Source organism: Thunnus maccoyii, chromosome 18 (genome assembly GCF_910596095.1).
Source record: "Thunnus maccoyii chromosome 18, fThuMac1.1, whole genome shotgun sequence".
Classification (NCBI taxonomy): domain Eukaryota; kingdom Metazoa; phylum Chordata; class Actinopteri; order Scombriformes; family Scombridae; genus Thunnus; species Thunnus maccoyii.
Genome location: NC_056550.1, coordinates 2714771 through 2728297, shown reverse-complemented (window position 1 = coordinate 2728297; position 13527 = coordinate 2714771). Strand labels below are relative to the sequence as shown.

At 41.6% G+C, this 13527-nt stretch overlaps 1 protein-coding gene across 5 annotated transcripts; it reads right to left on the bottom strand.

Moving 5' to 3' along the window:
* Positions 1-2278: 2278 nt before the first annotated feature.
* LOC121883424 lies at positions 2279-7895 on the bottom strand. Of its 5 annotated transcripts, none has more exons than XM_042391675.1 (2): positions 4393-7895; positions 2279-3552 (listed from the first exon to the last, which is right to left on the bottom strand). In XM_042391675.1, exons 1-2 carry the CDS (start codon positions 6845-6847, stop codon positions 3014-3016), a joined length of 2994 nt encoding a protein of 997 aa, XP_042247609.1. In that variant the 5' UTR covers positions 6848-7895; the 3' UTR covers positions 2279-3013. The 5 variants fall into 5 exon arrangements, with proteins under 5 accessions (XP_042247609.1, XP_042247608.1, XP_042247607.1 ...); XM_042391674.1 differs by having other exon boundaries at positions 2279-3132; positions 3343-7894; XM_042391673.1 differs by having other exon boundaries at positions 2279-3150; positions 3361-7894.
* Between the last annotated feature and the right edge of the window lie 5632 nt (positions 7896-13527).

Here is a 13527-nt window from a genome sequence, read left to right as displayed (position 1 = left end):
TAAAAATATCAGAACATCTATTCTCGGACTTCAAGAACAAGAGTGAAGTTGTTCAGAAAATTAAAGATATGCCTCTCTCTGCAAAGACTGTCAAGGACAAGATCATAAAAATGGCAGCAAACATCACCAATCAACATATAAAGGATATTAATTCGGCTCCAGTGTACTCATCGCTTGTGATGAGTCAAAAGATGTCAGCGATATTGAGCAAGTAGGTGTAAGGCAGATTTATGATTAAAAATACTCCTGACCTTAATGACAGTGCTGAGCATATCACTATTATATCTGCAAAATATTAAACTCTTAAAAAAAACTTTAAAAAAATCATTGTACATATGGCAGAATAGACACAAGAACAAGAAATGTGTTACCTAAAGTAAAGCATTTAGTCAGTCAGGCATACAGGTTTTTCATAACATAGTTGACAAACTAACTAGCAAAAATATGTTTTCCCTTAAAATATCAAAAAAGTTGTTAATGCTGAATGAATATTTTAACTTAAACCACTGATTGTTTTATTGAGAAAACACAATACATTTGTATGTTTTTGTTTATGCGAAATATGTACCCCTAATTAGATATTCACTCATAAGTGTAATGTAACTATAAGTGGTGTAATCGTCATTTTAGGGATCAAACAGATTTTGCAGCTCCAGGTGGGTTTTATTTGGTGGGAAAGGGGATCAAATGGCTCTTTGTACACTTAAGGTTGCAGACCCCTGTTATAAACACTATCACTGACTATCCCTGTAACAAACTGGCCACAATTTCACACATTGACCATACACGGTCGATCCAGCCATATACTAGGTTTTGACCTAGTCTTGTTTTTTTAGCTGCATCATTATACAGAGTAATGTAGAGTGACAGCGTGACAGGCTGTAAACTTTTACAGAGTATTGCCTCTAAATTACTTTAATACATAACTGTGATGGAAACAGGACAGCATGATGCAGAGTGGCTGTAGTTCCTGCTCCGAGCTCTCAGCTCCAGTGTTAAATACAGCAATGTTCGTTAAACTCCTGTTTAAAAAGACACATACCAGCGTCCTCTACCATCCAGCCTCTACTATCCAGTGTGATGGACTCTTCAGCTGACAGTGCTGTCAGCAGCTAGCAGGAGAGACGCTCCGTGTTGCGCTAGAATTTTATATCTGAACTAACACCAGGAAGCACACTTTTTATTTCATCATAGATGATGAACAATGGCATGAAAATGTGACTCTAACAGATAAAACTTGAGACTCGTAGGCTGTTACAGGAGTTTAGCGTGGGGTGTATTTGTCAGAATATGGAATTACAAGCACATGACTGAAAATCCCACCCTGTATTCAAACATGTCACCTATATTTGTATGGTAAATGGACTGTACTTGTATAGCGCCTTTCTAGTCTTCCGACCACTAAAAGCGCTTTTACACTACGAATCACATTCACTCATTCACACACATTCATATACTGAATGGGCACAGGGGCTACCATGCAAGGTCCCAACCTGCCCATCAGAGGAAATCTAATCATTCACACACATTCTCACACTGATGGCACAGCCATCAGGAACAATTTGGGATTAAGTACACAGTACACAAGGACACATTGACATGCGGACTGGAGGAGCTGGGAATCGAACCGCCAATCTTCCGATTAGTGGACGACCCGCTCTATCTCCTGAGCCACAGCCACTCATGGTATGGTAATTATTAATTATATAAGTCCATTCATTGTTTGTTTGTTTTTTTAAGTTTTTTATTTTTAGGAAGTGTGGGAAAGGTAGGGAGAAAGGTGGGAAAAGGATGTAGGAAAGAGGTGGGGAAGGAGGGAAGGGGTGAGGAAAAGGGATGTAGGAAAGAGGTGGGGAAATGATGTGGAGAATGTAGGGAAGTAATGCTATTATGTATTATTTTCTCAAATCTGTCAGTCTCAAATTATTTTTACTGTTTACTGCCAATATGTGTTCTGTCTTTTTGGCTTGTCAGTCATCTGTCAAGCACTTTGAATTTCACTGACCTGTATGAAAGGTGCTATCCAAATAAAGTTTGATTGATTGAAAGAAAAGTGGGGAAAGGAGGGAAGAGAGATGGGGAAAAGTAATGCTATTATGTATTATTTTCTCAAATCTGTCGGTCTCAAATTATTTTTACTGTTTACTGCCAATATGTGTTCTGTCTTTTTGGCTTGTCAGTCATCTGTGAAGCACTTTGAATTTCACTGACCTGTATGAAAGGTGCTATCCAAATAAAGTTTGATTGATTGAAAGAAAAGTGGGGAAAGGAGGGAAGAGAGATGGGGAGAAGTAATGCTATTATGTATTATTTTCTCAAATCTGTCGGTCTCAAATTATTTTTACTGTTTACTGCCAATATGTGTTCTGTCTTTTTGGCTTGTCAGTCATCTGTGAAGCACTTTGAATTTCACTGACCTGTATGAAAGGTGCTATCCAAATAAAGTTTGATTGATTGAAAGAAAAGTGGGGGGAGGAGGGAAGAGAGATGGGGAAAAGGGATGTAGGAAAGAAAGATGGGGGAAGGAGGGACGTGAGGTGGGGAAAACATATGTACAGAAGAGAGATGGAGAAAGGGGAATGTTGTAGATTGGCTGTCTACTTCTTCCTGAATTGCAGCTTGTTTGGTTCCAGATAGTGTTTGATGTTCCTTGTTTGCACAATGTCAAACCAGGGCAATGATTCCCCTGTAACTTTAGAATGGTATTGGGACCCCTCCACACCGGCTGAGGGGCAATAACATCTTGCAAGGACCTCCTTTATGGAAATGGGTGGTAGGGGAGATGACTGAAGACTTACCTTACTGTTCCCCTTGTAAGCTTGTTTCGTTCCAGATAATGCTTGGTCAATTGGGTTTTATCAGTGGCCAATCTGGGCAATGATTCACCTATATCTATGGAGCAATAGCTGGACCTCTCCTTAACAACATTGGATTGACGTCGTCCTGCAGGGAGTTCCTTTATGGAAATGGGTGGTGGGGGAGTTGACTGAAAATCGGCCTTACTGTTCTCCTTTTAAGTTAGCTGCAACTTGTTTCGCTCCAGATACTGCTTGGTCAATCGGGTTTTAGCAGTGGCCAATCTGGGCAATGACTCCCCTGTACCTTTACAACGGTAGTCAGACCCCTCCACACCAGCTGGGAGGCAACGTGGTCCAGCAGGGACTTTCTTTGTGGAAATGGGTGGCAAAGGATTTGACTGAAAATTGGCCTTACTGTTCTCCATGTAAGTTAGCTGCAGCTTGTTACGCTCCACGTACTGCTTGGTCAGTCGGGTTTTATCAGTGGAAAATCTGGGCAATGACTCCCCTGTACCTTTACAACGGTAGTCAGACCCCTCCACACCAGCTGGGAGGCAACGTGGTCCGGCAGGGACTTTCTTTATGGAAATGGGTGGCAGGGGAGTTAGCTGAAAATTGGCCTTACCGTTCTCCTCGTCAGTTAGCTGCAGCTTGTTTCGCTCCAGATACTGCTTGGTCAATTGGGTTTTAGCAGTGGCCAATCTGGGCAATGACTCCCCTGTACCTTTACAACGGTAGTCAGACCCCTCCACACCAGCTGGGAGGCAACGTGGTCCAGCAGGGACTTTCTTTATGGAAATGGGTGGCAAAGGATTTGACTGTAAATTGGCGTTACTGTTCTCCATGTAAGTTAGCTGCAGCTTGTTACGCTCCACGTACTGCTTGGTCAGTCGGGTTTTATCAGTGGAAAATCTGGGCAATGACTCCCCTGTACCTTTACAACGGTAGTCAGACCCCTCCACACCAGCTGGGAGGCAACGTGGTCCGGCAGGGACTTTCTTTATGGAAATGGGTGGCAGGGGAGTTAGCTGAAAATTGGCCTTACCGTTCTCCTCGTCAGTTAGCTGCAGCTTGTTTCGCTCCAGATACTGCTTGGTCAATTGGGTTTTAGCAGTGGCCAATCTGGGCAATGACTCCCCTGTACCTTTACAACAGTAGTGGGACCCCTTCACACCAGCTGGGAGGCAACGTGGTCCAGCAGGGACTTTCTTTGTGGAAATGGGTGGCAGGGGAGTTGACTGAAAATTGGCCTTACTGTTCTCCTCGTAAGTTAGCTGCAGCTTGTTTCGCTCCACATACTGCTTGATCATTCGGGTTTTATCAGTGGCAAATCTGGGTAATGATTCACCTGTATCTGTGGCGCAATAGCTGGACCTCTCCTTTCCAACACTGGAGCGACGTTGCCCTGCAGGGACTTCCTTTATGGAACTGGGTGGTAGAGGATTTGACTGAAGATTGGCGTTACTGTTCTCCATGTAAGTTAGCTGCAGCTTGTTTCGCTCCAGATACTGCTTGGTCAATCGGGTTTTAGCAGTGGCCAATCTGGGCAATGACTCCCCTGTACCTTTACAACGGTAGTCAGACCCCTCCACACCAGCTGGGAGGCAACGTGGTCCGGCAGGGACTTTCTTTATGGAAATGGGTGGCAGGGGAGTTAGCTGAAAATTGGCCTTGCCGTTCTCTTCGTCAGTTAGCTGCAGCTTGTTTTGCTCCACATATTGCTTGGTCGATTGGGTTTCATCAGTGGCCAATCTGGGCAATGACTCCCCTGTACCTTTACAACAGCTGTGGGACCCCTCCACACCAGCTGGGAGGCAATGTGGTCCGGCAGTGACTTTCTTAATCGAAATGGGTGGCAGAGAAGATGACTGAAGATCAGCGTTACTGTTCTCCATGTAAGTTAGCTGCAGCTTGTTTCGCTCCACATACTGCTTGGTCATTCGGGTTTTATCAGTGGCAAATCTGGGCAATAATTCACCTGTATCTGTGGCGCAATAGCTGGACCTCTCCTTACCAACACTGGAGCGACGTTGTCCTGCAGTGACTTCCTTTATGGAACTGGGTGGTAGAGGATTTGACTGAAGATTGGCGTTACTGTTCTCCATGTAAGTTAGCTGCAGCTTGTTTCGCTCCAGATATTGCTTGGTCCGTCGGGTTTCATCAGTAGCCAATCTGGGCAGTGATTCACCTGTATCTATGGAGCAATAGCTGGACCTCTCCCTACCAACATTGGAGCGACGTCGTCCTGCAGGGACTTCCTCTGTGGAAATGGGTGGTAGGGGAGTTGACTGAAAATCGGTCTTACTGTTCTCCTTGTAAGTTAGCTGCAGCTTGTTTTGCTCCAGATTCTGCTTTGTCGATCTAGTTTTATCAGTGGCCAGTCTGGGCAATGATTCACCCGTATCTATGGAGAGGTAGTTGGACCCCTCCATACCAACAGTGGGGCTACATCGTTCTCTAGTTGTCTGCTTTAATGCTGAGGTGTCTGTAGATTTTACCCTTATTGCTTTAGAAATCAGTGGGAAGTGAGTTGGCTCCAGATCACCCTCCCTACCTGTCTCTACATATGTAAGCTGTAGCCTGTCGCGTTCCAGATACTGTTTCATAAAGCGGGTCTGGTCAGTGGCAAATCTGGGCATTGACTCACCAGTGCCTTTGCAGATGTAGCCAGGTTCCTCTCCATCAACCATGAAACCACGCCCTCCTGTGCTTGCAGCTAAAAGATGCCCAACATTTCGCTGACTGTCTGCAGCCTTGCTAAGTTCATGCTGAATATATTCCTGGAGGTGTTTTTCCTTCTCAGCAATCAGTTCAGCATCCTTCTTTGCAGCATCATGTTCCTCCCTTTTTAGCTGTTGAAGATGGGCCTGACTTTCAGCCATTTTGGCAAGATTGAAGTCCTGACACTGGATTTGCTTTTGTTTTGTTTTCTGAGCCTTTAGCTCAGCCTTTTCCAGGAACAGCCTTGTAGACTCTCTCTGGGCTTGAAACCAGTCCAGGTTATTCTCATGCTCTTCCTTTTTCCTCAGGTCTCTCTCCTGTATTTTTGCCTTGCGATGGGCAGAAATAGACTGAAGCATAGCAGCCCTCTTCTCTTTCTTATCCTTCTTCTGCTTTGCCAGTTCTGCTTCTTTCTCAGCCACTGCCTTAACAAATTTGGCCTCCTCCCTCAGAGCTGTAGTGGCAGCCTCCTCTTTCACTGTCACTGCAAATTTGTCTGTCACAATTTCCCTTTTTATCTGGCGCTTTCTGAACATTTCTTCTTGGTAATTTTTTCTTTGCTGTAATGTTGCTTCTATATCAGACTGAACACATTTTATTTTCTTCTCCTCTATAATTAATGCCTGTGCCTGCTTTTCTCTGTGGAAGTTTTGATTGGAAATATCATCCAGTCTAAATTTCAAAACGCTCTTCTTAGACTCAGCTTTTTTCTTTGCCTGATGTCTTACTTCTTGCGCATGCAATTCATCAAGGGCACGGAGTCTGTCTCTCTCTTCCTTCTCCATCTGCCTCTCTTTCTCTTTCACCTGTTTTTTCTCCTTCATTTGCTCAGCTTGATGTTTTGCCACAGCCTGGTTATAAAGCTGTCTCTGACGTGCTTTCTCCTGCTCTTGCCTCAGAGCTTCTTCCTGTCTACAGCTCAATCCCTCTTCAGACTGTCTCTGTTTTTCTTTATTAATCCTCTGTTTTTCTCGGTTAAATTCAATCCGTAACTCATTCTCCTTCTGCACATGTGTCAACAGGAGTGCACGGTTAAATTTTCTGACACAGCCGTTATCGTAAAACCTCTTAATATTGGCTTTGTCAACTGCTTGTTGCCAATCCTGTCTCTTTGATTCAACCTCCTCCGCAGCAAGCATATTCAAACGTTCTTCCTTTTCTTCCTTAAGTTTTTTTGCCGCCTGTATCTTTATCCATCGGGCTTTCTGGCGTCTTTCCTCTGCTCTGGATTTCTGGTGATCCACTTCCCGTCTGGTGCACTCTTTGGCCGCAGACTGGATTCTTTCCCAGTCAGCCCTGGACAAAATGGTGGATTGTGGTGGAGCCATTTCAGTTTGTTGTTTGTATTGTGTGAGTATAGTGTTGTGTTGGGCGTTAGTATAGTGTCGTGTTGCTAGTTGTTAGTTTTGTATCCCGTTGCGTGGTACTCAATGTGAAATTGTCTCTCAAGTGTCTAACCTGTGAATATTCCAGTTTCCCTTTGAACCAATGACATTAAAGTCTGTTTTGGGATATCAAAGCATTCTGGGACATCACTTTCTTTGATCTCTGTGACATCATGCACAAACATTCTAAATCTCTTTGCTAAGCTAAGCCCCCTTGGTTACTGTTGCTATGCACTGTTGAATTTTCTGACCAGCCATTCTGGTTACTGTTGCATAGCAACAAATAAAGAGAAATGTAGTATAATAATATTTGGTTTCACTTGTTGTCAGGGCAGAATTTTCCCTAGGCAAAATGCTATCAGTTCTTACAAATATTGTTTATCTGGACATTGAATACGGGCCCTGAGTTGCCTTAGTCCCTTCATGTTGTTGATAACTGAGAGATGTTCACTGATGTTCAATTAACTGTGTATCATTCTGGTTAAAATGGGTTTACAAATGTGGCCATGTTCCTCCCCTCAAATATGAAACTATGACCCCCTAAGAGATGCGGAGCATTTTACTGACTGTCTGCAGCCTCGCAAAGTTCATGCTGAACGTACTCCTGGAGGTGTTTTTCCCTTTCAACAACTAGTTCAGTGTTCTTCATTGCAGCTTCATGTTCTTTTCTTTTTAGCTGCTTAAGATGCACAAAGCATCTTAAGTTAAGATTTCCTTAACCCTTAGGAGTCTTGAACTATTTTGGCCATTTTTGCATACTTTTGAATTTGCCTTTATATATATCACTTGCCAATGTTTGGTATCTTTTTTTTCAGCATATCACCTATATGACCTGACAATTCTTTTTTCACTTTGACATAATATATCATCATACTGGACCCAAGAAACACAAAATACATAAAATCTGATCTGGAAAATTGTAGTATTTTTACTATAAGAAACACAAATGTTCAATAAAGCATTTTAACGGTAGCAAATTATTATTATTGATTTGATTTATTGATTGGGACAGTGTGCAGTTTTAAACATTAAAGATGCACTGCAGCGGAGTTAGCTCAAAGCTAATTTGCATCCGTAGTCCCCCACAATCAAAACATACAACAGCACAACAACAAACAGTACAAATTAAAAAAACAAAAAAACAAAAAACCCCACACAGAACACACCATACAAAATACAAAGCTACACACAACAGCACATCACATACAACCACACCACAATGTCAATTAGAAATTAATAATGTAAACTAGACTCAGTGGTCACACAGCTGATTGGTCTTTAGTGGATTTTTTAATTTGGCCTTGAATGTATTGATAGAACTACAGTTCTTCATATCATCAGGTAGGGCATTCCTCTGAGTTGTGGTTTTCACAGAGAAAGCTGACTGCCCAAAAGCAGTGCGATGAAATTTTATGGTACAATCTTGTATAGAGGATATTCTGGAGGATCTAATAGAATTTACTGATCGAGTGTACACAAAGTCACATAGTGGAGGATGGGCCAAACCATTTAAAATTTTATAAACTAGGCACAAATTTGAGAATAATCTAAAATTGTCAAAGCTCAGTAAATTGTATTTCTCCAGTACCCTACAGTGATGGAAATGTATTGGCTTTTTGTCCAGAGTTTTTATAGTTTGTTTGTATGAGGACTCAAGAGGTTTTATGGCTGTTTCTCCAGCCTGCCCCCAACATGTGATGCAGTAAGACATATGGGAAAGAATCATAGCATGCATAAATATCTTGGCTCCATCCAAAGAGAGATAGTTTCTAATATGTCTAAAATTTGCTAAGTTGTACTTTATGGTTTTAACCATGTTTTAACATCTTAAAGTTCAAATTTGGATCCAGTGTCACACCAAGATATTTAAAATCAGTAACTATGTCATTTTTTTCACCTTTGATGGAAATATCAGCATTAGGAGGTTGTACCATAGATTCAGAGAAAAACATACCTTTTGTCTTGTTTACATTTAGACTCAGACATGATTGATCAAGCCAATGTGTGATCCTTTCCAATGCAATTGTTAGCTTAGCAGCAGCTAACTCAGCTGTTTTTGCATGTGTGTACAGAACGGTGTCATCTGCATACATTTGTACTTCTACATCATGACATGTTGAGGGAGATCATTAATATATAGGCTAAATTAGGGGACCTAACACTGACCCTTGTGGAACACCCATTGTGCACTTCATGTTACTGGACAGTGTGTCTCCAAGTTTAACACATTGTATCCTATTGGACAAATATGAAGACATCCATGCCAGTGTTCTAGATGAGAAGTTAAATTTAAAGAGTTTCGATATTAAAACATCATGATTGACTGTATTGAATGCTTTATGCAGATCTAAAAATACAGCACCAACTACTACTCCTTTATCAAGTCTTGATTTAATTTGTTCTATTAAGTGCAAGGTAGCAGTTTCAGTGGAATGATTTGCTCTAAAGCCAAATTGCATACAATGTAGACCAAAACTGTTTATTGAGAAATGTTGTCAGTTGTTTAATAACTTTCTCAGCAACCTTTGAGAGCATTGGCAGTATACTTATTGGTCTGCAGTTACTGGCTTCAAGGCGGTCTCCAGATTTAAAAAAAAGGCATGACAATGTCACATTTCCAGTCATCAGGGAGGGAGCTGTGTTTAAAAGACAAGTTAATTAAATGAGCAATAGGGGGAGTTAAAATATCTTTGTGTGATTTGACAAACAGTGTCAAATTGGAAAGCATCTCTACTTTTGGAGCTTTTTAAGGAGCTGATGATTTTGTTTACTTGTAACTCATTAGTCTCTACCAGCTTCAAAACCTGGCCTGTAGCATCTATAGGAACAATATCCAGTTTCTTTTTGGTAAATTTATTTACTTTTATGCAGACTCAAGAAAAAATGATTAAAGAGAGAAGCAACAGTAAAATGATCTTCAGTTAACTTTCCCTGTATTTTGAGTTTAAAATCTCCTAAAATTTTGGGTCCCTCTTTGTGAGATTATCGATGTTTTTCAAATTCAATTTACTGTTGCCTTTTGCCTCATTCAATATGTTGAGATAAAAATGAGATTTAGCTTCTCTTAGGTCTTGGATAACTTTGTTCCTTAAACCTTTATAAATAAGCTTGTCAATTTCTCTTCTAGTTTTAATTGCCTTCCTTAGTGCAGCATCTCTAGATTTCATTAGTTTCCACAAATTTTACTATTTTAATGAATAATTTTTAATTATTTTATTTCATTATTTTATTTTTAGATTTTATCTGTATCCTCACATTAAATCTTTCCCTCGCAGAGTTGATTGTGTGAGTAAAAGTATCACAGCCATAGTCCAGATCATCAGAGGACAGTACATCATCCCAGTTCAAGCTGTTAATTTCATGGATAAATTCTTCTTGCTTAGTTCTAGTATGCATTGAAGGATCATTGTCTTAGTTGTCGTGGTCTTAAATCTACTTTTAGTCAGTTTTCTCGCACATAGGGTTAGGTTATGATCTGATAAGCCAGTGATTAAATTATAACTTTCAGTTATTCTTTCTGGATTGTTAGTAAATATCAGATCAATTTGTGTACTGGGGCATTTTGCAATCCTATTTGGGCCTTTTATTAGTTCAAGTTGGAATTTCTCTGATCATTTTTAGTTTTTCCTCTTAGTTTTATCCTCCCACTTCACATTAAAATCACCCATAAGTAATAATTGTTGAGATTGCACTCTTTCAAGACTTCTGTGAGTTGATCATAGAAAGTGTCATCTGCAGAAGGGGGCCTATAGATACCTATGATGTTAAAGGGCATTTGCTGGGATAACATTATTTTTATCCCAACATACTCCAACGTGTTACCCGCATTATAAACTACATGTTCACATTTGATGTTGTCTCTCACATAGAAAAGCACCCCTCCTCCTCTCCCATCAGGTCTGTCTCTTCTGAAACATTGGTAGCCCGGCACCGTGAACACACTTGCAGGAGTTGTTTGTTTCAACCATGTTTCAGTCAGACAGAGAAAGTCCAGATTTGAGTCAGGCACAAGATGAGTTAGCTGATTGCTCTTTGCAGTAAAGCTTCTTATGTTAAAATGTCCACCAAGTTTGGAAGGTTTTGAATAACCTCTGCCTCCTCACTGCAGGATTTCAACACACAGTGGTGTCAGCAGCAGGTTATGTGAGAGTGACACTGGACCTATCAAGGTTTCCACATCCCGGTAGCGAAAAGTTATTCATTGAGACATCATGCCTCGTGTTAACAAAATTTAGGCTGTTAAGGGAGAAGCCCAGCTCAGAAAGTTGCTGCTCATTCATCACTGTCCATACAGTCCTATGTAGGAATCCCATCCAGGATCCCAGTGGCCAGAGGGTAGAAGCTCCTCTTAAGCCCCTCAGCACCGGCCCGGTGCACCCAGAACCTCCTCTCGGCGTCAGCGGGGGAGAAAAGGCTGCCATCTGGGCGGTTAGGAACCCCAGAGGATCCATGTGGCCAGGACCATTTCCTTCGATGTTGAGATGGATGTACAGATAGATGGATGCATAGATGGTCTTACTTGATGTTTAATCTGATGTTTACATTTGAAAACCTGCTACAAAGCCAGTCCAGCATCTCCCCATCCCGATGAGTGACCCCCAGTCATATGCCATCACTTCTTGACTCCAGGGTGCATAGAGAGGCTCCAGCATGTGTGGATTACATTACCAGCAAGGATCCTTTAAGTTTTATTCTTGTTTTAAAAAAAATACTCTTCTAGTAGCTTCTTTAGTGCTGTATCTCCTTTGGAATATTGGTAACAGCAGGTAGCAGTTAGCAGTTGACAGCTAGCTCGTTGTTTTGATTTGAAAAATTCCGGAGAATTCCAATTCCAAAGATGATGTTTTCTCTTCTGTTCTTGCTGATCAATGCTATTACTTCTTCTATAGAGTCCTTTCTGAAGATTTTTGAGTGTTAATTTGCAAAATGTTCCACTTTTTTGGGTCCAAGTTTGAGATGTAATCAGGAGCTCACTCCCAGTACAGCCACTCCTCCGGAATCATCATCACAGTCTCAATGTAAATACATATTGCAAATGTGAACATATAATGGTAACACTGAGATAAAATCTATATACATCTATTTACAACAAAAAGCATTATATTTATCTATTATACTTATGGGTCTTGGGCATGGGCATGGCAAAATGGCTTGAGAGCGCCCCCTAGTAAATTTCAAGTTTGAAGCCCCTCCTGTCAGTTTCATGTAGATGAACGAAATTCGATAGGCACATGTAACATGTCCAGACACACAAAAAAGCCTCCTGGAGCCATACACTAAATTCAACAGGAAGTCAGCCATTTTGAATTTAATTTCAATTTTTGTGCAGATTTTTCCATTTCCAGGCGTTGTTTTTTAACAAAGTCCTCCTAGAGATTTAACCCCACCAACTTCAAATTTTGTCAGTGTCAGCCAAGGTGCAAGACCTTGATGATGATAACTCCTGAAGCTTTTGAGTTTTCATCAAAAGCTGTTGCCATGGCAACACATTGTTTGCCACAAAGCACAGAGCTGTTTTTAAGGGGCTAAACATGCTTGAAAACTCACAAAACTTTGCACATACGACAGGTCTTAAATTCTGTAATATTGTATAGGTGGCGGGCATGGTTGTGGCAGAATGGTTCAACAGCGCCCCCTACAATATTTCAACGAAACAGCCCCCGCGCCACGTTAAACCTACATGTACATGATGACATGTACGTGTCATCATGCACGTCTATCTGCCGAGGACCAAAAGAAGCAGGCATGGCGAAAGAGGGATACTGTGGTGTTTCAGGAACTGTCATCACTGGTCCAAGACAGAAGACTGCTGAGGGACCTTGAACAGATGGGCTTGTTCAAACATACCATTGAAAGTATGTCTCCTTGCAGGGTATTTGACATTTAAAATGTACTAATGCAGTGCCCATTCAAAATGTGCCGTTTGGAACAGGCCGATTGCGTGGCCTCTGGCTGCTACTTCAGCGCATGAGTATATCAATCAATCAATCAATCAATCAATTTTTATTTATATAGCGCCATATCACAACAAAAGTCATCTCAAGGCACTTTTCACATAGAGCAGGTCAAGACCGTACTCTTAAATTTACAGAGACCCAACAATTCCCCCATGAGCAAGCACTTGGCGACAGTGGTAAGTTAAAACTCCCCTTTAACGGGTAGAAACCTCAAGCAGAACCTGGCTCTTGGTGGGCGGCCACCTGCTTTGACCGGTTGGGTTGAGAGAGAGAAAGAGAGAGGGAAAGGGGGAGGGGGGACAGAAGAACAACAATCATAACAATAACAATAAGTATAAGCAGCAATAGCCAGGGAAGGATGCCATCAGGACTGTGAAGGACCGCGAGGGCTTGGCCCAGAACCCAGGGTTTCCTGTGAGATGAGAAAGCACAAAAACCTCCGGGGAAGAAGCAAAGTTATTGACATGCATTGATGTTACATGAATGCATACAGATGGAGAGGAGGAGGAGGAGAGAGGAGCTCAGTGCATCATGGGAAGTCCCCCAGCAGTCTAGGCCTGGTCAGCCCTAACTATAAGCTTTATCAAAAAGGAAAGTTTTAAGCCTACTCTTAAACATAGAGAGGGTGTCTGCACTCTGGACCGAATCTGGTAGATGGTTCCATAG

Coding starts and splice junctions, on each gene's coding strand:
- LOC121883424 (XM_042391671.1), bottom strand. CDS start 6,847: ATGGCTCCACCACAATCCACCATTTTGTCCAGGGCTGACTGGGAAAGA.